At 49.9% G+C, this 23,395-nt stretch overlaps 1 protein-coding gene and 1 pseudogene across 1 annotated transcript; both read right to left on the bottom strand.

Moving 5' to 3' along the window:
- Positions 1–1,282: 1,282 nt before the first annotated feature.
- LOC140901238 (small ribosomal subunit protein eS25 pseudogene) lies at positions 1,283–4,794 on the bottom strand (annotated as a pseudogene).
- A 52-nt stretch (positions 4,795–4,846) lies between these two features.
- On the bottom strand, positions 4,847–22,982 carry NUAK2 (NUAK family kinase 2). The gene is made up of 7 exons (XM_073319682.2): positions 22,645–22,982; positions 14,845–14,965; positions 12,447–12,598; positions 10,894–10,959; positions 8,890–9,009; positions 7,843–7,975; positions 4,847–7,715 (listed from the first exon to the last, which is right to left on the bottom strand). The coding sequence occupies exons 1-7, from the start codon at positions 22,846–22,848 to the stop codon at positions 6,589–6,591; spliced, it is 1,923 nt and encodes a 640-aa protein (XP_073175783.1). The 5' UTR covers positions 22,849–22,982; the 3' UTR covers positions 4,847–6,588.
- Between the last annotated feature and the right edge of the window lie 413 nt (positions 22,983–23,395).

Below are 23,395 nucleotides of genomic sequence, written 5' to 3'. Positions count from 1 at the left end.
TCTACGCAAACACAAAGTAAGAGAGAGTCCCTGCCCCACAGAGCTTACAGCTAAAACAGGCAGCAGGTGGGAGGGCAAAGAGGCACAGAGGTGATGCGACTTGCTGTGTTGCTCTGCACCTACAAAGAACACACCCTGGGGCCTATCCCAACTGGTTCATTCAGAAGTGAGTGGCATGATGCACAGGCTGGTTAGAAGCTTGCAGCAAAAGCTGCTTATGTAGTTTGTGCCATTTCCACTGACTGATGGCAGCTGCCAAGTTACACAAGTTTAGCAGCAACCTCCTAAAATCCTAAAATCCAGAGGGTGCTAGGACTTTGCCCTTGCTAATCTGGCTGTCCTCAAAAGGGCTTTAAAGCACTCCTGAGTTTCTTAATGGATCTGGAAGCATGCAGGGAATTCTCCGCAGGGGGTGGATTGCACATTGCCCTTGTTAATTTCATCTGAAACAGGACAAGAGGGGAAAAAATTCCAGGCATTCAGGTCTTTCTTCCTTTCGTTTCATTTCACCCTCCGTTAACCAGCGAGTGGTGGGGCAAGGGGCAGAGATGTGAAATGTCTTTTATTAACCCAAGTGGAAACGGAGGGGAAAATGTTACAGTGCTTTACGGATTAATAAAATCTACTTCCCTGCAATAGCAGGACAGCAGCACAATGAAGTTGCAGGGGTGGGGGAAGAGGGAAGTTCCCTCTGGCACTCAGCGTGCACATGACCCCATCTCAGCTTTTACTGCTACATTTCAGTTTCAGTCAGTCAGTCCTTTTTTAAGCAGCAATAGTTTAAAAACCCGAAAGAGACGAGGAGGCAGTTTCCTGGGGCATCACTGCCTGCTGCAAAAATCTGAGCTGGTCCCCTAACACTCTGAGAATCTGTGGTCCCCACATCTGTACCCGAGAGTTCAGAGTGGGGAAGGAACCCTGACAAAGCCCTTATCATTCTGTGAAATCAAGACCCTGGGTTGGAACCTGAGTATCCCCTTCCCCTTGCGGACTGAGAGTTACAAGGGGGAGGGGGAGGAGGAGCTCTGCATCAAACTCAACAGACTCCATTTATTCCAGTGGCACTGGTGGTGGTCGTTGCTCTCTCCCATGCGTCTCTTGGAACCTTTGTTCCTCTTCCTTTCCAAAGCTGGCTCTCAGACATTCGGTGCCTCATGGCACCAAAGGCCCCACTGCCGTGCTCTGAAAGTACTTCCTGCTGCCATCTCCATCAATCAGGCCCTAGGGTAGGAGCATAAGAAGTACCAGTGTCTGTGTGTGGTTGTGATTGCATCAGCTTGTGTTTTTATTTTTAATTCAACAATTTTATTGTATACTTTTACATAAGAAATATTGCAGAGGTGACTAGAAAACGTTTTTAAGCATCCTTCCCACCAGCAAGTGCATCTCCACCCTTCGTGTTTCTGGTGTAAATCACTTGGGCTCGGTGCTTGGACACAAGTTAGATCGAACCTTTGCTGAGCAGTTCTTGGAAAGCAGCTCTTACTAAAGATCCTCAAATCTTCAACCTTTCAGATACTAAAGCTGGTGTGATGAGCTTGGAGTTGGGCATTTCTTTGCACAGTTTGTCATAAGTAGCCTTATCAAACAAGACAAGGTTGTTCAGTTTGTCTCTTACTTTTCCTTTGGACCACTTCTTTTTTTGGCTTTACCCCCAGAGTTGTTCACTGCGTCCTCGTCTTTCTTCATGGACTTCTCTGCATCCTTCTTCTTCGTACTGTCCTTGGGGGGCATGGCTGCTGCTGCTACTTCAAGATGTCGTTAGGTAGGCAGCCCTCTCCAACCAGCTTAACAGAACCCCAGCCCTAACCACAGAACCAACCCCTCTGATTAGCTTGGGTGGGCGCAGTGCCCAGTTCCAGGGGCCCAGATTTCACGTGGAACCTCTGAGTGCTACTGTAATGCAGCTGGGGGATGCTATTTTAAGACTAGAACTAGGATCTTGACATTGTCTCTGAAGAAAGCCAGTTGCATGTTGAGCCTGAGGGGGACAGCTCATGATTGTAGAAAATTCCCTTGAGCAAACACTACCCAGACTGATGCAAACTAAATACAGCAGGGTGGAGGCCAAGTGTGTGTGTGTGTGTGTTTTTCAGCTTGGGTGGCAAGCTTGCCCACAAGTTGCTAATGCTTGTCATCAGAGCTGGCCCAAAGCCTTAGTACAAATACGAGCCAGTCTATGAACAATTACTTCTCCATATTGAGTTACAGTGTAAACTGGGTCAGATCCCTGGTCCATATAGCCCACTAGCTTGGCTCCAACAGCGACTAGTACCAGAGCATCAGGGGAGTGGGCAGACAGACCTGTTGGAGTGACCCACCCATCTTCCGGCAGTCAGAGGTTTAGGGTCAGTCTGCATTCACTTGCAGTTCTGGTAAGACCAGGCTTGAGTTTTGGCCCTGTTCTGTACTGGCTACGTTTCCACGGTATGCATCCGATGAAGTGAGCTGTAGCTCACGAAAGCTCATGCTCAAATAAATTGGTTAGTCTCTAAGGTGCCACAAGTCCTCCTTTTCTTTTTGAGAACTGACATGTGATTGTGGGTGCCCACACAGATGTCTAACCAGGGCCTGATTGTTAAAACATGAGCGTGTAGCGCTTTCTATGTATCAGAACCCTTTATGGTGGTTCCTGTTGAACACCCACAGTTCCTAGCTATTGTAAGTTTAGGCCTAAACCCAAACCAGAGTCTTTCATCCAACCCTCCTGCCTGTTTCTTCTGAGGCTTGGCTGAAGTTAGAACTACAGCGTCACAGTAGTTAGACCAACCGCTTGAGTCTGATCTGCTGCCTGTGGACAGGCAACCAAAACCCAGGCACTAAACCCAGCAACTGAAATTGGACCCAACTATTACAGCCCAGGGCTTTGGCAACGGAGCAAGGGCCCTGCCTCTTTCATCCATCCCGGCAAGCTGTTAATGGGTCACCCTCTACTCTCAGCTGCTCACCCTCCGGTCAGCTCTACACCGCAGCTCTGAGAAAAGGAATGGAGAATAGCAGAGGTGCCACAGGGCGAGAGCCTCTGCTTCACCCTTTGACTGTAGGCAGCAGGTTTATTCTAAACCTCCCCAGGAACGCGAGGCTGGTGCTGCATGCTTGATAAAATCTGGGTGGAGGAGGCTTGCTCTCATAGAAAAATGACAAAATCTTTCTATTGTTCTGAGGACAATTCCCTTCTCAGTTCAGGTTAGGCAGAGCGCTCCCTGTGGCGCGCATAATCCCCACACTGCTGCTGTGATCTCAGCACCCTATTCTCCCACCTCATATTAGGGCTGTTAATTACACTGATTGTCATCACCCTCCCACTTCTCAGTAACTGCATGTCTTGCAGGCTCTTGGCTGCTATATGTTTTAGCAGCCCAAAAGGCACTGAGTGACTGGGTGGTCTACTCTGCATTCTTCTGCTTGCACCTGAATAGACAGAGCTACTTAGGCCAGAGACCGTTCTTCTGCAGATACAGCTGATACACCAGGGATACCCTCCACCTAGGCAGCACTCTGCGTTCTCCACTCAAGCTGTCCTTTGCTTCTCAAAGAGAAGCCTTCTGGGTGGAGAATGATCCTATAGGAATTAAGCAACAGCTGAGAAGTTCCAGCATGGTGGATGGAAGAGAGATGAAGGAGTAATGGTCTCAAGTTGCAGTGGGGGAGGTTTAGGTTGGATATTAGGAAAAACTTTTTCACTAGGAGGGTGGTGAAACACTGGAATGCGTTACCTAGGGAGGTGGTAGAATCTCCTTCCTTAGAGGTTTTTAAGGTCAGGCTTGACAAAGCCCTGGCTGGGATGATTTAATTGGGGATTGGTCCTGCTTTTGAGCAGGAGGTTGGATTAGATGACCTCCTGAGGTCCCTTCCAACCCTGATATTCTAGGATTCTATGATTTGCGGGGGACGTGCCAGGTTTGACCAATTCCAGTTCAGACTGGAATGTGTTAGTGGGTAAAACTTGTTCCTTGCTGTGAAGGTTGATAGCAATGCTTGGAGTGGCCAGAACACAGGACACTGTGTGTAGGGGAAGAAGGGAGGGAATTTGACTGAATACAGAATGGGAATTCAGTCCTCACTGTTAAATGAGCCCATGCCACCTACCTGGTGAACCAAAAGACTGATTCAGCTTTGGATGGTTATTCTGTATGTATTAACTAGCATTAAGGCTCAACCCCTTTCAGAGTCTGAAATGGGGGAATAACCCAAACACCGCTGGAAAGATGCGGCCTGGTAGGTTTGTGACTGGGTCTGGGAGATGAGGACTGGAGAGGTGGCTGCTAGAGATCATCCCCCAGTACCACCAAGACCACTGTGCAAGGCCCTGACAGAGGACTTGTATGAACACTAGAACAGGAGACACGAGTGCTACTGCTCCCATCTACAGCTTTCTGCTCGCGCCAACTCTCTCGCAGCCACCAACCTCCATCACAGCAGGTGCATGCAGAGCCCAGTGGAGCTGCTGGGTTCAGAGCAGTGTGCAAGCGTGTTGCATTGTACAGACTAAGGCTCAAGGAGAGTTTCCAAAACAGGGAGAAGTGAGGCAAGAGTCTTCTTCTGCCTCTCCCAGGCCAGCACACGCCCGAGCTGTCCCCATGGCCAACATGACATTGCACCAAGCTGTACTTTCATAGGAAACAGAGGGACCAGAAATGTGAAAGGAGACTCCATGGAGCCCGGGAATTGAGATGCCATCTCACAAAAGGTGGAAAGGCTTCTGCTCCAGAGCTGCTGGCAGGCAACTCCTGTTGAAGCAGCACCAACGCCAGCTGGCAACTCCACACCAAGTGTCTTTTAAACTTGAATCTTCCCACGGTCCGTGGGACAGCTCAGAGCAGATGGACAGACAGGCAGACGAGAGTTCAGGTCTACATTTTGCTTTTAATTTAATTTAATGAATTTCTCTGGACCACATTCTGGGAGTGGGGTAAGAAAAACATACACATCTTGGGAAAGGGTTGGGAGCCAGAGAAGAGACATGGCAAGATAGTGCAAGGGGCTTTACAATTTGAAGAGTTACAAGACCCACATTTACAGACTGCTTTTCTCCTTTGACAGATACTTGAGAAGCTTTGCATTGGAGCCAGGTTAACCTAGTGCCATTTTAATTTACATAACAATTCAGTGTTAACAAGACAATAAATATTTTTCCCCTCCCGCAAGGGCCCCAGACAAGCAAAAATATACTTTTTTTAAAAAAAATTCAAACTTTTTTCCCCCCATTCATATTGGCAGCAGGGAACACATGCCCATTTGTTTTTAATATCATGGTTTTTTGGGGTGCCCAGATTCTAGGTCCACCTGGCTTTTTGCTGCCAGAGGCAGGCCTTGGCTGTAATTTTTAAGAGGGGCTTTAAGGGAGTTTGGCACCTAACTCCCATTGAGCGGAGTAGCTCCTCTAGCCAGAGGCCGTGTCGGATAGCTAACCTTACAGTCTGTCAGAGGATTACAGTCTGTCAGAGGATGCTCTTCCAGGCCAGTGGATTTAAAGCCGTTGCAAGACAGGGTCCCACTGCAGAGAGCAGCGGGTTTTTATTACTTGAACTTGACTATGGCCCAAGCAAGATGCATCAGAACCCAAACAGCTGGAGGAGTTAAGGTTGGGACTGTAGACCAGCCTGCAATACATGTTACACTGATGGTCACTGAGGTGTCAAGCCATTTCTGCCTGAAGCGTTGAGATGGGAAAAAACTGTCTCAACATTACAAGATTAAAACAAATGGTGCATTATTCCAGTTCAGGCTTCCCAGAGTGGGGAAGAGGAAGGGATGGATGTTGGACCCCATACATGCCAGTAAATCCTAAGTGCCTAGATTTCAGTGACTAACAAGCCAAATGCTATCTTCTCAGCCCAGTGGCTGTTCTCATGTCATTGCCCTGGCAAGTCTTGATCCCCTTCCTGGCTGTATTTCTACCATCCCATCCTAGCCTCTTGTACAGTGGACAGCAGAGTGCAAAAATTAAATAAAATCTGAAGTCATCCAGCTTTTTCATACCCTAACTTGAGATAACCAAGTCTATTTGTTTTGAGAGGTGAGGGAGTCCAGGAGAGAGCTGCAAAAGTGGTCTGCAGAGTTCTGCTCGAGTTAACCCTTTCCTATACTGCTCTGCAGCAGCAGTTACTCCAGTTTCTTAGGTGGTCATGAGACCAGTCTTGCTACTTCTCCGGTATTTGGTCCGTCGAGAGTTCCCTGCAGATCAAGATGGGTACCCACTCTTGCATACATACCTCACCCCACTGCACTTGCTTTCACTCCCTCTACATCCACCTCCCTCTCATGCAACATACCTTGTTCCCTCTAAACATGCCTCTACTCTGTCGTACCCTTTGTAAGTCACTTCAGCACTGTTAAAACCAGAACCTTCTTTCCTGCCCTTCCCCTCCACATGCACCCCATGCCAGAAGAGTACAAGGATGCAAATAAATATTTCCAATGTCACAGCTGCATTTCCAGCCCTGCAAGGGGACAGCTAGGCTGGGGAAGGCTCTCCCTTCTCCCACCTCCAAGGCAGTGCAATTCTTCTGGCACTGCCGTCCCCCACAGCAGTCCCATCTGCAGTGGTGTTAGTGGCATGCTCAAGAGCTTGCAGGCTGGGGCTCCTCAGCTGAGCTTCATGCTGATGGCCATGGCCTGCTTGTAGACATCGGTGACGTTCTCACAGTCTGCCAGAGAGAAGCAACTGTCCCTGAGGGGGCTTTGGCAATGCGTCACAGTCCAGCGCCGGAGCCTGCGCCCTGGCTCCTCCTCAGTCTCCTCCAGCCAGAGGAGGTCATCCACAGAGATGCAGCTGCGCATGCCCCTGCCCCCATCTGGCATCCTCTCAGGCAGGTCGAGCTGGTCGAAGGACTCTGTGGAAAGGATGCTGTCCTCACTCACAGCGCTGGACGGGTGGGCCCAGGAGGCCAGCGGGTGTTTGGGCAGGGCCACCTCGCTGAAGGAACCAAAGCCCTTGATGGGGTCGCTGTCTGATTCTGTGTTGGTTGAGGAATATTTCCCATTGTGCTTCAGGATGCCCTTCCTCCTAGCAGGAAGGCCCTCGGGGCTCTGGCCAGGGGAAGGACTACTAGCAAAGGCGCTGGCATCCAAGTCGGAGTCTAAAAGGTCCCTGGAGTCAGTATGCTCTGGGGAGGAGTAATACCCAGATTCTCGCTTTTGGGGCTTCTTCAGTATTCCCTTCTTGGGCACCACCAAGGCAGCAGAGCCAGCATCTGCAGTGCAGGCAAGCCCCCTGGAAGAGAGGCCAGGAATCGGGTCTGGTGTTTGCGCCCCACGGTCGTCACTCGTGTCACCAGCAGCCGCCATGGGCAGAGGGACAGGGGCTTGCATTTTCTGCTCGCAGGAGTTCCTTCTCTTCAAGATCCCCTTGGGCCTCTTCAGGATGGACTTGGAGGGGTTCTCCGTAGCCAGGGCCACCTCCTGCAGCGCCTGGGTGACGTCGTTCTCCTTCTTGGACTTCTTGAGCGAACGCTGCCTCTCCAGAGAGACGCCAGGGACGTGCTGCTTGAAGAAGCAACGCACCTTGGAGCTGTTCTCGAAGAGGGGCCGCGAGGAACGCCGCAGCCAGTCTGCCACCGTGGCCAGCGGGGTCTCGGTCTCCCGCAGCAACTCCTGCTCCCCGATAGGCACCTTGTAGCCCCAGTTCACCCACCAGTGGCTGGCAATGTCCTCAATGGTGGCTCTGCACTCCGGGTTCACCATTAGCATCCACCGGATCAGCCCACAGGCATCTAGAAGGCAGAACAAGATCCCGATCAGAACCGTAGGGTGGGAGATGTCTGACGAAGACATGGGGAGGGAATGAGAGGAGACACTCCCCACCACCACCACCACGAGGCTGTGTAGAGTTCTGCTTACCGGATAGCTTAGTGGGCTCTCTGTATTCCCCACTAGTGATCTGCTGGACCAGGGTCTTGTAGTCGTGTCCATCAAAAGGCATCGTCCCATGGACCAAGATATAAAGGAGCACCCCAAGGGACCAGCTGTCAACCTGGGAGACAGATGGATCTTTGAGACGGGGTGGAATCCTGGCCAGGTGTCCTCCCCCTACCGCCACCCCAGAGCTTCAGAGTCGGTGCCGACTGCCAGTGTCTGAAGGTCCAAAACAGGGAGCCCCTTTAGCTGGCCAGATTGTGACTCAACTGCAGCCAGTGCTAGAGGAACTGAACGAGCCCATCAGTGACCTCACAGGCCACATCCTGTGTATGGTCTCTACTAATGCCCTGTCATTTCCTTTACTGCAGGCATGGGTGGAGAGCGAGGTGGCCTTCCTTCAGCGAGGTGGCCCTGCCCTGGGCACCCCCCCCATGAGCACATAGCCCCCTCCCCAGCCCCCGAGAACATGGTGGGCAGCAGCCCCAGTGCCTCCAGCCCCCTCACCCCAAGTCCTGGTTGCAAGCCGGCTGCAGCCACCCTAGCCCCAGCCCACTTCCCTGAAAAGGAGTGGGCTGCCTGGGCTGGGGCCACGCTGAGCTGTTTGGGGAAGGCATAGCGTCCCCCAGCCTACGATACGCACCACCCATGGCTGCGGGCAGCTACAGTGGCTCTCCGAGAGCTAACTACATGTGAACTCTCATAAATCGCTTTTACGCTGCTGTGTTTATGTATTTGCCTACCACACAGTGTCTGCTGGATCATATGGTCATTGATTGCCATTAATGAGGCCAGCAGATCTAGCAGTTAGTGAGCACTGTCATGGGACAGATATTGGTGGTCTGGCTCATGGGAAGTGACATTTCTGACTTCAACCGGAGGGGCATGAGAAGGATCAGCCGTGCCCTGCACTTACGAGTGGGATATTCCTCTGCTTCAATTACAGCAAGACAGCTGCACTAGTCCATGCTGGGGGGGGTGAAAGGTTCCCTCCCACTCCAGCCCTTTCTAGGAGAGGGAAATGCAGCTTACCTCGGGTCCTTTATAGGGCCTCCCATTCACAATTTCGGGGGAGGCATAGAGAGGGCTGCCACAGTAGGTCTGCAGGAATGCGTCTTGCTGGTAGACATTAGATAGGCCAAAGTCTGCGATCTAGAGAGGGGGAGAGATTCACTTGTGTTATGGTTTGTGAAGCCAAGGTTAATGTTAGCAGTTAGAGAGGGGAGAGATGTAGGAGTCCAACAGTGTTATTAAACTGGAGAGAAGACCCTACAAAAAGACCAGAGTACCCTAGATTGTGTCCACTGGAGCACTACCGCTAGAATATTCTTCCCTCCCCTTGGTCACGAAGTGAGACGCTGCATCAAGTTGATCTTCCACTTCAGAAACTAGATCTGCTGCCCGGCCCTACCCAGCCTTCCCCAAAGCCGCTCTTGTTGGCAGGTCCTCCGATCTACTCAGACCCTCCACTGCACAAAGGCTCCAACAGCACAGGACAGAGTGAACCTGCCGTTAGTACAAGGCCAGGAGAGGCCACTCAATGAGGCCCAGAGGAAAGAGGTCTTTGTACTTGTACGAAATAGTTCTTGGACTTCTCCGAAGAAAAAAGTTTCATGTGGAAAAGCTTTTCTAGTCTGTACCTGAGGCTCTGGTATGTCTGACAGCTTCAAGAGGCAGTTCAGTGATTTTGCGCTCTGTTGGCATGCCCCATAGCAGCTAAATTGTACCATCAGCAAATGCCTATCATCTTTATCAACACTATGCCCAACCAAGTGAACCAGAAGGTACAGTACATGCTTGCAGGTTTGCAATTGCAGAATTGCCTATTGTTAAGATAAACAGCCTACCGGGCTTTGTTTATTATTAACTGTACAAAGTCCCTGCTCTGTTTGTACCCGTCTCCCTTATTAGGGGAGAACATGGACTCCCTGGGTGGTTGTGACCAGCAATGCTAGAACCATGCTGCACAGAGCCAGAGGCCAGAAATAAAAAAAGTGTTGCTTAAAGACAGAAGCAGATGAAGCACTTGGTAGAGGTCATCTGATAGGAAGGAGGAAGAGCCGATGCTTACAAGAAGCTCACGCCTAGCCCAGAAAGCTGGATTTTAAGCTTCTAGCAAATAAGTTCAGAAGGAAGCAAGCTTACCAGAAATTCCCTTCTTTTAGTGGAAACTGGCATTTCCTCCTTTATAAGCTATAAAGTGGTTTCTCTTTTGGAGTGCCAAGCTGGCTAGGTGTGTCACTGTTTGGACTCTAGTTTCTGTATTGCTTGTTTACCAGCCATCAGATAAGCAATAATGATTTCAGTAGCTTGGAAAGTTTCTGGGAATCATTTGCCATTATCTAGCCCTGCTGCGGCCCTTAGTCTAACCCTGGTTAGAAGGTCAGGCAGCAGTTGGCCTGCATCAGCACTGCAGGCCCTTTGAATGGCAAGGACATGATACAGGCACCCTGCTGCTAGGGAGGGATCTAAGCCTTGGAGTACTTTGGCAGGATCATAAAAGTTAGATCTCATCTCCCGCCCACCTCAGGGATTTGCTAGTAGCCAATAATCCTCCATTGCTGAGCAAACTGGCCAACCACACTCCGCTTCAGAACATCCTCCTACATTGCATGGCCAGAGGAAGCAATGAGCAGTTTAGGGGATAGCTCCCATGGCTGCAGAAGTAGAAGGCTATTGTGGTGAGCCAACAGGTCTCAAATCTTATCTTAGTGCAGCCTTACCAAGAACCAGGCGTGTGTGACTGATCCCACAAATGCTCAGAAATGGTCAGAGCCCTGCCCAAACGCATTGGAGGTTAGCAAACGGTTGACCCAGAGGAGATTAAGAGAGACATTCTGCCTTCCCAGTGTTTAAGTGGCCACGGGTCAAATATGGTACCACGCACTGCCCCATCCATTAAGGAATGAAGCCATGCTCGGTGCAAGAACCCTTGGTCTTGTTCATACATTTGCTGCAATCCAGGAGATTTAGTAGCTTTTACACAGACTGCATTCACCTTTAAAAATGCAACTGGGGTTTGTCAGCCTCACTCACCTGAACATTGCCCTTTCCATCAAGCAGAATGTTTTCCAGCTTCAGGTCTCGATGAACAATGCCATTCTAGAGGGGGCAGAAGAGAAAGGGGAGTTGGTGTCTGGCCTGAGAAAGGGAGGGTTAATCACAGCAGGGAAGTTACCGAAGTTCACAGACACAACCTGTATTTGAGATATGCAGGCAGCAGGTGGACAGGTTGTGTTTATATCTGAGCTGGTGAAAAGCTCAAACAAGACAGGAATTCCTGGTAATGGAGAAGAGATGAAACGTGTGTGTCTGTGTATTCAACTAAACTGCTTCCCATAATGGGGTGCCAAAATGAAGGGCCTTGACTTCAAGTCAGAGGTGCTTTTTTGCATTAGGCTGAAGTATAATTCTTCTGGGTGACAGGTGGCACCCCACCACTGGGCCAGGAACAAGTAGATAAAAGCTGGGCCTTTCAGCACTTCCATTCGCTTGGAAGTACCTCATCTAGATTAGCTGTACGGATATTTCCCATTGATTCCACCCACGTTCTGGTGCTTGGCTATGTACCTGTATAGTTTACTAACAACTGCCAGGGTTGTCCGAATTATTGATCGCCGACAACCCACATTGAAATAAATTTTTCCAGGACATCTCTGAAGAGGACCACGAACTGGGTGCAAAACTTGGAGAATCTTGGCATCTACATATTGTAGCAGATAAACTGCCTAGCTCAAGCGGCCCAATTGTCCAGTAACCTGTTCTTAAGCTGGTGTGAAATTTGTGATGGAATGCGGTTGCCCATGGTTGTAAACAAGCAAGAACCTGCAACTCCAGGTCTTCTGGGCGTGAGGAGGTACAAGCATTGGGATGGTTCAAACAAGGTCTTTCACCAGGTGTCCCTGCATGCTATTTCCCCACATGAACTTGAAGCATAAGTCACACTATGAAAAGTGAAATTTGAACTGGGCTATTTTAGCTTTTACTTTATGACTTGTGACACAGCTCTGGGTGTTTCCCTTACCCTGGGGTTGGGCTGGAATTAATACACTGACTGACCTAGTTAGAAAGGCACAGCACTTTAGCATTAAGACATGCCAGTGCTAGGCACCCTTGTCTCCCCAAGGGAAGCTTGCAATTCCCTTCCAAACCCAGGAGGTAGGCACCAGCACAGGGCTCGCCCTGCATGCTCCCTGTCTGGAGGGTGCAGGGAGTCAAGGATTCGATGAACAGGTCTTTTTTGGAGAGTGTGGGTGGGGGAAAAAGATGTTGGTTTGGACTCGGCTACAACACAATGTGACGTGCAGGAGAGTGAGCTTATCAGCCAGCCAGGTGATATTCTTTATCAAGGTTGCACTCCTCCGGATAGGCGGTTTTATCTAGTTAGGAGTTTGACCAACGTACCCCTTCAGTCTATGCTGCTGTATCATCATATCCTCCTCCACCCCACCAGAAAGACTAACACTCATGGGTAAGGGTCTGGTTGAAGACCGTGGCGGTGGCCAAGTATCACCTTTTGCCTCGAGTAGGCCATGGAGAGGCCCCACACCCTCCTGCCGCCCAGACTCAGGGCAGCGATGCTCACTTGCCTTGTGACAGTAGTAGACCGCAGACACGACCTGTCTGAAGAAGTGTCGTGCCTCCTGTTCAGTCAGCCTCTGCCGCTCGCTGATGTAGTCGTACAGGTCTCCCTTGCTGGCATACTCCATCACAATGACGATCTTGCTATTGTTTTCAAACACTAGATGGGACCAAAAAAAAAAAAAGGGGGGGGGAGGATGGGGGGGGTCAGGAGATGCCACAGAGCATTCATGTATGCTCAGGAGTTAGCGTGCCTTCAAACATGGAGGAGTCCAGTTGGCATCTTCTTTCAACTGGCATCCTGGTCTCTGTCCACTAGTCTGATTTTTTTAAAAAAAAAAAAGTTACCCACCCCATTTCTGCAGTCTCTGATTTGAGCCAAAAAGGTAACATCTAGACTCCACTGCTTTAGCACAAGTGCCCGTTCAATTGCTGGGGGTACAACCAGACTGTTGCTCAGCAGACTGGGGATGTCAAGGACACACTAGGTAGCTGCTATATTGATCTGCTACCACAGACCATGTGAGAAAGGATTCCAAGCTGACAAAGATGGCATGTGGTTCCTAATAGCCCTGACAAGGAAAACTGCAATGGTTCCAGTTTGGGTGTAGACCACTACACCCTCAGACTCCATTTTACAAAGCCAGATTTAGCCAAGAAATGTAGGATTTTCTTCTGCTATTTTCAGAAGTGGTATTTTGGGATTCTGAGAATGGAGGCCAGGATCAGAATGACTCAGTCAATACAAACATTCAGCATAATGTACGCCACCAGTCCTCTTGCTGTGTTTAGAGGAGAAACCTTGAGATACCTCACAATTTCTGAAAGGGTGTGATACAGACATCATCATGTAGTTTAATAGCAGACATGAAAAAGCTATAAAAATTCCACAGAGCCAGCTGACAGAGATATTAAATATAAGTTCATAAGAATCAAGGAAGTAGGAGGTGTTCAAATGATACTAGACCAGTCTGATTGGAGACTTGCTCTGGGTGGGTTTGACTGCAACTAGAATTTGAGAGCAAATTTTCACCCAAGTTCAGCACTCGTTAAGAATGGTGCCTGGAGACCACAACACTGGAGATCAAAGTCCTCTGTCCATAAGACAGCATGGGCAGCAGCACAAGCTTCCTCACCACCCTGCCAGAGGCCAACCAAGCCTTGGATGGGGAAAGGAGAACTCTAGTAGAGAGTAGCTCGGTATTCCTACTAGGAGAACTACTGCAGTGCTTTGCAATGCTGGTACTGGGCCATTGAGACCTGGAGTTGGTGGCAGTAGATCACTCAACAGCTACCTGAGCTGGAATTCAAATGCAGGACCTAGAAAGGAAAGGTCCTCTGGGCTATCCAGTCCATGCTTTTGCTGAAAGCAGCATTTCAGGTCTCTAGCTTTCTGACTACATGCAGTTGTGGGGCAGGCAGACTAAAAAGGCTTCTGAAGCTCTCAAGCCTTTGTTCTCTGCATGGTTCAGAATGGAGGGGAGGGGAAAGAGGCTATTTTTAGAGCAGATATTCCCCTCCTACCACCTGACTGCCTCATTTTGTACACAAAACAAGGATGAAATCCAAGAGCTGATCAGCAGAAGCCTGAGAGCCTAACTGCACTCTATTCTGGCAGCTGCTGAGTCACCCACACATGCCCCAGGCATAAGCAATAAGCGAGTAGCTTCCGCCTGCTTGTTTTGCAATATTTTCCCATTTTTAGAGGGGAACTGTAAAGTCTTGGGTGTCCCTAACAGGGAAAGTGGCTTGCTTAAATTTTAGCTTTGCCTCGTTTCCCCCCCGCCCTGAAGGGATTCTATAATCTAATGCCTGGTTACCAGTAACCTTTAAAGCACCTCCCAACTCCCCACCCCAGCTAGCTTTCACAGGCAATTTAAGTCTGCATCAGAGACAGCCAAGTTACATCACACTGAGGGATGCTGCAACATGATGCAGTTAGCAACTGGATACAGGATCTTGCATCCATACAGGATATTGTATTGGGTAGATGAATTCCAGGGGGTAGTATTTAGAGTTGCAGCTACGCTCATCCCAGAGTCTCTCTCTCCCAAGTTTGCAGGTTGCTCAGAGCAGCTCAGTGACAGAAGCCAGTTTTGTGGTGCAGAGGGGTATTGTTGCATGTTAAGGCCCAGGGAAGATCTTTTCAATAGATGTTGCACTTGGCAGGATGCAGACACAGCAAAAGTCAGTCTGACCACATGCCGTTAGCCAGCTCTGCAGATTCCCTAGGAATGTGTCAACTGCACGAAGTGCAGCAAGCGGTGAAGGGCTAGTTGGCAGTGAGACACAAAGCATAAATTAGATGCTTAAAGGAAGGTTACTTCCTTGCAGACCAGTTTAAGTTATGGATGGAGTGAAAGCCTCAGTTGTGTGTCCCCATCTATCCACATTAGCCAAGCCTACCTTCATGGATACCAATGATGTGGGGGTGGTTGAGGGACGACATTATCTCAATCTCTCTCCGGATGTGGACAAGATCCTGCTCATCCTTAATTTTGTCTTTCCGGATTGACTTGATCGCAACCTGTAAATGAGAACAGAAATAAAGGAAGGATTAATGCTGGAGCCTACGGGGTTCCTTCAGAGTGTTTCTCACTGAAACAAGAGATAGGAGACTCACCAGTTACTGGGTGCATGGGATTGGAGTAACCAGACTCGTACAATGGCAGATGAAACCTCAGCTCATATATTTATTTGCATGGGGGTAGCCTCTAGAGACAGGAGCTGGAAGCTTATTGTTCTAGGCATTGTACTTAGAACATGAGAGCCCCTGCCCTGAAAAGCTTGCTGCCTAAATAGACAAAGGAAGTGGTGTCCCCATTTTAGAGACGGGGAATGGAAGCAGAGATTTGGGTGACTTGCCCAGGGTCTCACAAGGAGTCTGTGGCAGAGCAGGGAATTGAACCCAGGAGTCCTCGCCCAGTGCTTTAACGGGACCATCCTTCACATTTTGTGACTCAGCCTTACTGAGGAGGTAGTTCAATAGTTTAGGCTCTGTCTTGGCAAGTTCTTTTGTTGGGTGCTCATTACAAATGGTCATCTTCCTTTGAATCCCATGCCTCACACCTCTAGGGGAGTGATCTGGGTGAATGCTCCCCTTCATACAATCCAGTCAGAACTGCTCCAGATTTCTAGTTCACTGCAGTGTGATTTGGGGAAAGGCCCTTGTCTCCCTGAAAAGCTGTTCCTTTCTCTACTTCCCACTAGCCAGAAAGCCACGCATGCTGCTAGTTCTGTCACCCCAACCAGAAACCATGAACCCCACTTTCCTGCAAGGTAGCAAGGGGCCAATCTGTTAGTCACATTACATGAACAGTGTCCGACACCATTGCTTGCCTGTACATACAGCCAGGGAATGGAATGTGACCTCTACACATGACTTGAAGATAAACAACATCTTGGTTTGGTGCAGATGGAAAACAGGTTTCTTGTTTGTTTCAGAGGAACAGATTACTTGGATTTGATGAGAGAAAGTTTGGCACTCAAGGAGCCATCAGCAAGTTCCTGCTAGTGTTCCCCACGTGACAGAGGCACAAGCAGTAAGCATGGGACTTCCCTGAAATGGGACCAGTTGGCTGGCATGCTGAAAATACAAACTGCCAGCAGCAGCCAGAGTTTGCTCAGATTTCTTCATTATGAATGCTCCTCTACAAGGCAAGAGAGAGTGGAGGAGAAAGAAAAGTAAGTGCTGGAGAATGGATGCCTCCTAATCCTCTTTCAAAGGGACTGGAGAGAAACAATATACTCCTTGGGTTGAATTTACAACTGAATCCGGCAGAACCTCTTTTCTTCTCTCAGACAAGAATGCGGAACAGCGTTAATCCTGTAAAAGGATCCTAGATGATACAAAGTGCCAGGTCTCCCAGCAACAAGAAAGGGGGGGGGGAGCTTTGCCTTGCACCCCAGGGTCAGTGCAGGGCTAGAGTCCCTTTTTCATTAAAGAGAAATCTTCCCACAGGTGATCTGCTGGCATTATTGAATGCCAGATGCTCAACCTGATGCCTCCCTGGCATTCTTCCTCCGCCCCAGCCTGCCAGAGTAGTGCCCCACTGCCTAGACTCTTCCCAAGTCAGGTTTGACGTGGCTCCTTGCCTTGAACATGCTGCGGATTGGGAAGTTACAGTAACTAGGCGCATGCATTCCAGCTAGCTGCTCCTCACGCACACTGGGGTCACAAGAGGTACCACACACTTTGCATCGCTGCTATTCCTGTTATGTCACCATCTCTTTCGTCTGCAAAGCGTGTCCCGGTGCTGTCAGAGCAACATCTCCCAAAATAAACCGACAGTTGAGCTAAGCCAGTCACATCACAAATAACGAATTGTTGACTGCTAGAGCACCAAGCTTTAGATTACCACGTCGGTCCCTTTGTGCGAGGGATCGTTTGGACAGACGGAGAGAGGAGAGGTCTGATTCTCCCACATGCCAAAGCATCTCCCTGCTCTCTACATAGGGTCTCACTTAGACCTAGTCAAGCACTAGCATGTGGGTCAGCAGCAGGTCAGAGATGGACACTTGACTTCCATATGCGAGAGGGGAAGTTGTGCTGGCCCAGTTAGAGGCTTTAAACCCAAGCGTTACTAAGGGCCATAACAAACCCCAGCCAGAGAGGATGTGAAAACTCAAGTCCAAGACTTGTTATCCAACAATACAGAAGGCATGTACTCAAGAGTGACATGAGCATTGGACACTCATTCAATGGCCTCTCTGCTCCGTTCATGGGTTAAAGATTAACCCTTTCTGTCCCACTCCATTATCTGGGGTGTGCACAACTGCTTGAAAGCCTTTATGTAACAAGCTAGCCTGCCTGCCCCCCCCCCCCGCAAGTCCCTACTGTGAGTCACTTGCTGGCCATTCACCTCCTCAGAGCCATGTGGCTGGAATGCCTGGCATCTAGCCTGGCTTGATGATCTTTAGGACACAGAGCCACTTGCTGCATCAGCAGCTTTTGTGCCTGCTGACTGAAGAGTGATTGCATTGCACACATCTTTGGTCTCAAAGCAAGAGCCTATTATTGCCTAGCAGACAGATGCTGAATGGCTCCAACCAAACCTCTGAAAATGGCGGCATCTTAAGGCTTCTGATGCAGTTGGGTATACAAACTTGTGTAAGCCAATATTCCTGCAGCATCAAGTGGCATTAGCCCATCAAGCTTACAGTAAACAGCTAACAGCAATTGTCTCTTTCCCACCCCTACCCCCCCATCCTGCTCACCTCCCAACTTTGAAAGACTCTGGTTTGGATAGGCTAGTGCTTTGGTTTCCAGCTCAGCACCTTAAGAGTTCTTCCCAGCAAGGAGAAGCCATGGTCTGTGCTCCAATCTCGTGCAATAAAAATGTAGCTGCCCATTATTATACAAGACTGTTTGTCTAGTAGTCGAGCTCCAGCAACTAGCTTATTGCTGGCTTGAAGTCATGCTACTCAGCTTCCCTTACTCCTGCCCCATCACAGGTACAGCACGGGCAACACCAGTGCCAACTCCCAGCTTTGAGTTGGCAGTAAAGTAGTTCACTCTTCACAGTCTGCTCATGCCCCACTCTGGTGGGGCTGTTAAGGAGGTAGACACCTGTGCCACTGGGGGCCGACCATGAACACTAGACAGCCAGCTCTGTCTGCCTCAAGCTTCAGGCCACCTAAATAACAGAGCATGCATGTCTAGAACATCCTGTGGGGCACACAAGAGCCTCAAAGTCTGTTGTGGACTTCGCATTACCAGGCACTCTGCTGGTCATTGCCACTTGGTGATCTGAAAGCAAGTTCTGAATCAGGAGGGTTTAAATTATGCTGGGGGGGGGGGGCAAGGGGGATGGGCAGAAAGAGCAGAGTATTTCAAGGAGGTGACAAACAGTGCATTACTAAGCCACAAGCCCATCATCAGGTGCTTTTAAAGCTGTTCCAGGTTGTGCACACAGTATCATTCCTGGTGAATTATAGATTCCATCCCATTGTGGAGAAGTCCAGTGTTGTCTTGTTACTAAAGATCAAAAGGGAGGTTTTTGCTATTTTTAAATTGTTCCAGGTGCCCTTTCCCCTCCACATAGCCCTGGCCCATGAGTATCTGTCAGACATTGCAGGCAAGTACCATAGAAACTCAAGCCTCTTGTTTGGCTTGGCTGAAACCCAAGCACTAAAAGCAAGTCTCTCCCCCAGCCTACGGGCAGGTGCTGCAGAGCAAACAGGTGCAGAAGGCAGGGTGACTGCTCAGCCCCTGAGCTGCATTTCCATTGGGAGTTTCATTTCAAAACAAGGGCAAGAGCCAATCACGCTCTCAGCATCCCAGTTACTTCGGAAGGAAAGCTTCCAAGTGGTCAGGAAGGACACCCACAATGAAAAATGTTTTAACCTGTTCTTCCATCTTAACAGCAGGGCATGAGAACCCTGCAGCCAAAGAAACGTTTATAGCAGAAAATTAACGTTTCACACAAAAATGTCACCATTTCCATGCAGTCTGCGAACTTCAACAGAAATCCACACTCCCGACAGCTCCACAATTAAACAAGACGGCAAGTTCTGCTTTGATTGGTCTGAGTCTAGGTAGGAGGACTAGAGATAGGAGAAAGAACAGCCAATTAGGCTAGCCAACTGGGGTGTGTGTGTGTGTGTGTGACTGTGTTTAGTTAAACCAACAGAGGCAGCTTCTGCCTATCCAGATATGAGAGAGAGAGCGCGCGCGGGCTGAAATACCATGGGTACTGTGACTCTTGCTAACAGGGTTAGCATCGCTCACAGTCCTTGAAAAGACTAACTAACCAAATGAAGTTATTTGCTCTTACTCCTTATTTAGGAAGCGGAAGCCACTAAAAATGAACAAATATTAACCCATTTTACTGCCAAATGGAGTTAGGAAGAGAACATAAGAGGGCTTTGTGATGCAGGCACTTGCTTCTAGGTGAATAGTTCTACATATGAACTGGCCAAGTCACTTACACCTAGGGATTGTTTGGTGGCCTGCATATGCTATTTCTATTACGGTAGCACTAGGAGGCCAGGACCTCATTATCCTAGGCAGTGTACAAACATGAACTCTTGCCCCAAAGAGCTTAATTCCAAGTATTAGATTAGACGAGCCCAATGACATCTGATTTTGGGTACTCAAAGAAATCCAGTGGTAAGTGGGCTACGGAGGCTGAACCAACCCTTCTTCTCCAGCTCCCAACCAAAGGGATCCTTCCAGGTCAAGATGTGGGAGACTGAACTGCCAGAGTCCTGGTTATGCAGCAGATTAGGAGACTCCAGAGTCATCGGATAGGCCATTTCTTTTGCCAGCATTACACCTACTTAAGTCAGCCAAGAACTACTTCATGTTACGTAAGGAAAGGAAAACCATACATTTAGAATTCTAGCAAGTCAGAGCACAATTGTTTTTCTTTACATGCCATTCTGGCACATTAGTAATTGAATCTCACACCCACCCACGCCTTCTCCTCAGGACTTGAACACTGATGCTTTGCCAGGCCAGTTGAGTTATTGAAGTTGTGTCTTGATGTTTACCCACATAAGAGGGGATCACGTGGGTTTGTGTGTATGAATCTGTCTTCCATGGATCACCTCTAGCACCTTAGTGACTCAAAGCAGGGAGCAAGTGTCTAGGTTTGCCTTTTAGACTTTTGCAGAGGCTCCTTGGGGGTTAGGTCCACTCACAGTTTGTAGCTGATCCATTTTGTGTCAGTATTTCCCTCCCCAAAAAGACCTCTCAAGATAGGATGTTGGCCTCCAACCACAGGGAAATTTACAATACATTCTCCCATTTTAGACAGATTGCATAGCTGGTCTGTATTGCTTCACCACCACCAAGTCCAATACGTGTGTGTTTTCACACACAGTTTTTGGAGAGGCTTGAAACTTAAAAACCTGTAGTTGGCTTGAGAGAGGCAGAAACACCATAAAGTTGAACTAACCTTTCAGTGAAAGCAGACACTCTTGGAGTCGAGGTGAGGAGACAATCTAGAGGCGTAGAGCTGCTTGCATGCTGCACCACTTACACTTTATATGTTTCATAGTAACCAAAACTCAGGGGGAAGAGACTCGAGTGTGATGTTTGTTCTCCACTACTCGATATGTACTATGACAGGATACGTACAAACCCCTTTTCAGGAGCAAATCTGACTTTGATGGTCAAGTGTGCAACAGGAAGCTGTGACCTCCTCTACCGCCCCCCCCCCGCCCTCCAATGAGCCACTCAATAGTGCTCCAGGAGGTAGTAAAATAATGCAACTGCTGGACCAAGTTCTCTGAACAACAGATCTTGCCAAACCCTCACACATTACACCTCTCAGAAAGCGTTTATACAGGGATGCATGTCATCTGTTGGCAAGCCTAACCATTTACATGCCTGTGATGAGCACCAACTAGTTTTACAGCGTGCAGTATCAAAAGCTTTAGTGTAAAGCCAGAATCTGCCCCTTCCATCTCCTGCACAGTTCCAATAACTTCAGTCAAGTTACTCCTGCTTTATACCAGGGTAGGCAAGATCAGAATCAGGCAGGCCCTTATGAGAGGAGAGAGCTTGGAATCCCTGTTGATTGGACAATAGGCTCCCTGAAACCTAGCCAAAGAGAGGTGGCCTTTTTGCATTTCAAATTAGCACAGGCCATGAAGGCAGACCAGTGCCAGGCAATTCATGTCAGATCAATTATAGCAACTACAGTAAATACAGCAGACTAGTCTGGCTTGTCCTTCCCTTTCAAGAGGAAATAAATTCCCTGGCAGAAGCGTTCTTTATTGCACAACACAGCCTCCTACTTCACAAACAACAACAAGGTGCTGTTCATTTCATGCATCCGATGAAGTGAGCTGTAGCTCACGAAAGCTCATGCTCAAATAAATTGGTTAGTCTCTAAGGTGCCACAAGTCCTCCTTTTCTTTTTGCGAATACAGACTAACACGGCTGTTACTCTGAAACCTGTTCATTTTATAATCTCATCACACAGAGAAGGCCCCCAGCCCAGGAACATTTAAAGGGATTTTCTGTGACCATCTCACCTACTCCACCTACAGAGCCACTTAGAAAACATCTTGTCGTTTACACCCATCCAAGTATAGTTTGCACCAGGAAGCAGAGCCTAATCGTTTTTACTCTCCCGCATCAAGGAGAATTACTCACCCTGTGCAAGTAGATTTTGCAAGGCTGCTCTACCAGGTCTTGTCCAGACAAGTGGCAGAGCCAGTAACCTCATTTAATTTGTTCCATATAAGATTAACTTTTCAGTTCTTTTTTGCCTTACTTTTATTACCACCTCCTCCATGGTCTAAGGTTTCATTACAGCAACGCTCCCCCCTCCCCCCCTCCCCCGAATTACATTCTGGTAAATAGTCACCTACTAGCACCCAGCAACTGGTTATTCCCCCACTTCCATTAATAGCGTAGCCTTGAACCTGCAGAGCCGCAGGCAGCTTGGCTCAGCCCACGCCTAGCTCTGCCCTGCGCACACCCCGCGCAGCTCAGCATCGCGCACCAACGCGCAAACGGGACAGGACCAAAATCGGGGGGTTACTGCAGCCGCAGGCACAAGGGGAGCGGCAGCTGCATCCCGGAACAAGCCGCGCGATAAAGGCAGGCAGCGCCGGTGCCCTGTGTAAACGCATCAAGCCAGAGAGAGAGAGAGAGAGCGAGCGCACATAGGGTGACCAGATGTCCCGATTTTATAGGGACAGTCCCGATTTTGGGGCTTTTTTCTTATATAGGCTCCTTTTATCCCCCACCCGCTGTCCTGATTGTTCACACTTGCTGTCTGGTCACCCTAGGAGAGCGTTAAACCAAACAGGTTTCAGGGCAGCAGCCCTGTTAGTCTGTATTTGCATAAGGAGAAGGAGGACTTGTGGCACCTTAGAGACGAGCCAATTTATCGGGGCATCCGCTTTCCTGAGCCACAGCTCAGTTACATCCGACGCAGTGAGCTGTCGCTCAGGAAAGCGGATGCCCCGATAAATTGGCTCCTCTCTAAGGTGCCACAAGTCCTCCTTCTCCTTAAGCCGAACAGGCGCAAGAGGAGCCCCCGAGGGCTGGAGGGAGAGGCCGCTCTCCGCGCACGGGGCAGCGGGCAGGCTGGGGACCCCGGGGATGGCACCGTCCCTTCGGAGCAGCCCTGGGCTGGGGGTCTCCCCTGCGGGGCAGCGGCCAGAAGCAGGGAAGCGGGGCTGGGCTGCAGGGGGCAAGCAGAGGTGCCCGCGGCAGGCCAGGGCGCGGCGCCCGGGGCCACTCACCAGCTTGCCGGAGCGCTCCCTCGCCTTCTTCACCTTGCCGTAGGTGCCTTTGCCCAGCGTCTCCAGGAACTCGTAGCGGTGCCGCAGGTTGTGTTTGTGGTGGTGCCGCTTCACCGCCTGCTTCTTCATCGGCGGCTTGGGGGGCTGGATGCGCCCCTCGGCCAGCGAGGGGGCCAGCAGCGCCTCGGCCGGGGCCAGAGCCATGGCTGGGGCGGGGCGGGGCGGGGCGCGCCGGGGCGCGGCGCAGCGCCGCAGTCTCCAGCCCAGGTGAGGACGCAAGGCAGCGACCCTCTGCCGGCCGCGGCGCCCCGGGGCCGATAAATGCTACAAACCTGCCCGGTCCGGGCCCGCCCCCCGCCTGCGAGTGGCCGCCCCGGGGCACGTGACGGGCTCTTTGCGAAAGGTGAGCTGGGGAGAGGGACAGAGATGGGCTGGGACAGGCAGAAAGAGACGGGCCGTGGGTGCTGGAACTAGGGCTGCTGCTGCGCCCCCCCGCGACTTGCTGTAGTAATAACAAACACCACACCGGGTTGCCATCACCATCAGCACCCCCCCCCCCCCCACTGTAAAAATGATTCCAGCACCGCTGGGAGGAGAGGCAGAAAGACAGGCAGGTACCGGAAAAGAGACAGACACAGAAATATAGACAAACAGATGGAGAGGGAGACGCGCAGAAAGGTACTGGAGGGGAGACAGAAATGGAGAGGCAGACTTTAGGATGAACGCTGGCGGGAGACTGGCAGAGGCACTC

The sequence above is a fragment of the Lepidochelys kempii genome, chromosome 21, assembly GCF_965140285.1.
Source record: "Lepidochelys kempii isolate rLepKem1 chromosome 21, rLepKem1.hap1, whole genome shotgun sequence".
Lineage (NCBI taxonomy): Eukaryota > Metazoa > Chordata > Testudines > Cheloniidae > Lepidochelys > Lepidochelys kempii.
The sequence above is the reverse complement of the archived record's forward strand: the minus strand, read 5'-3'. Positions and strand labels throughout refer to the sequence as shown.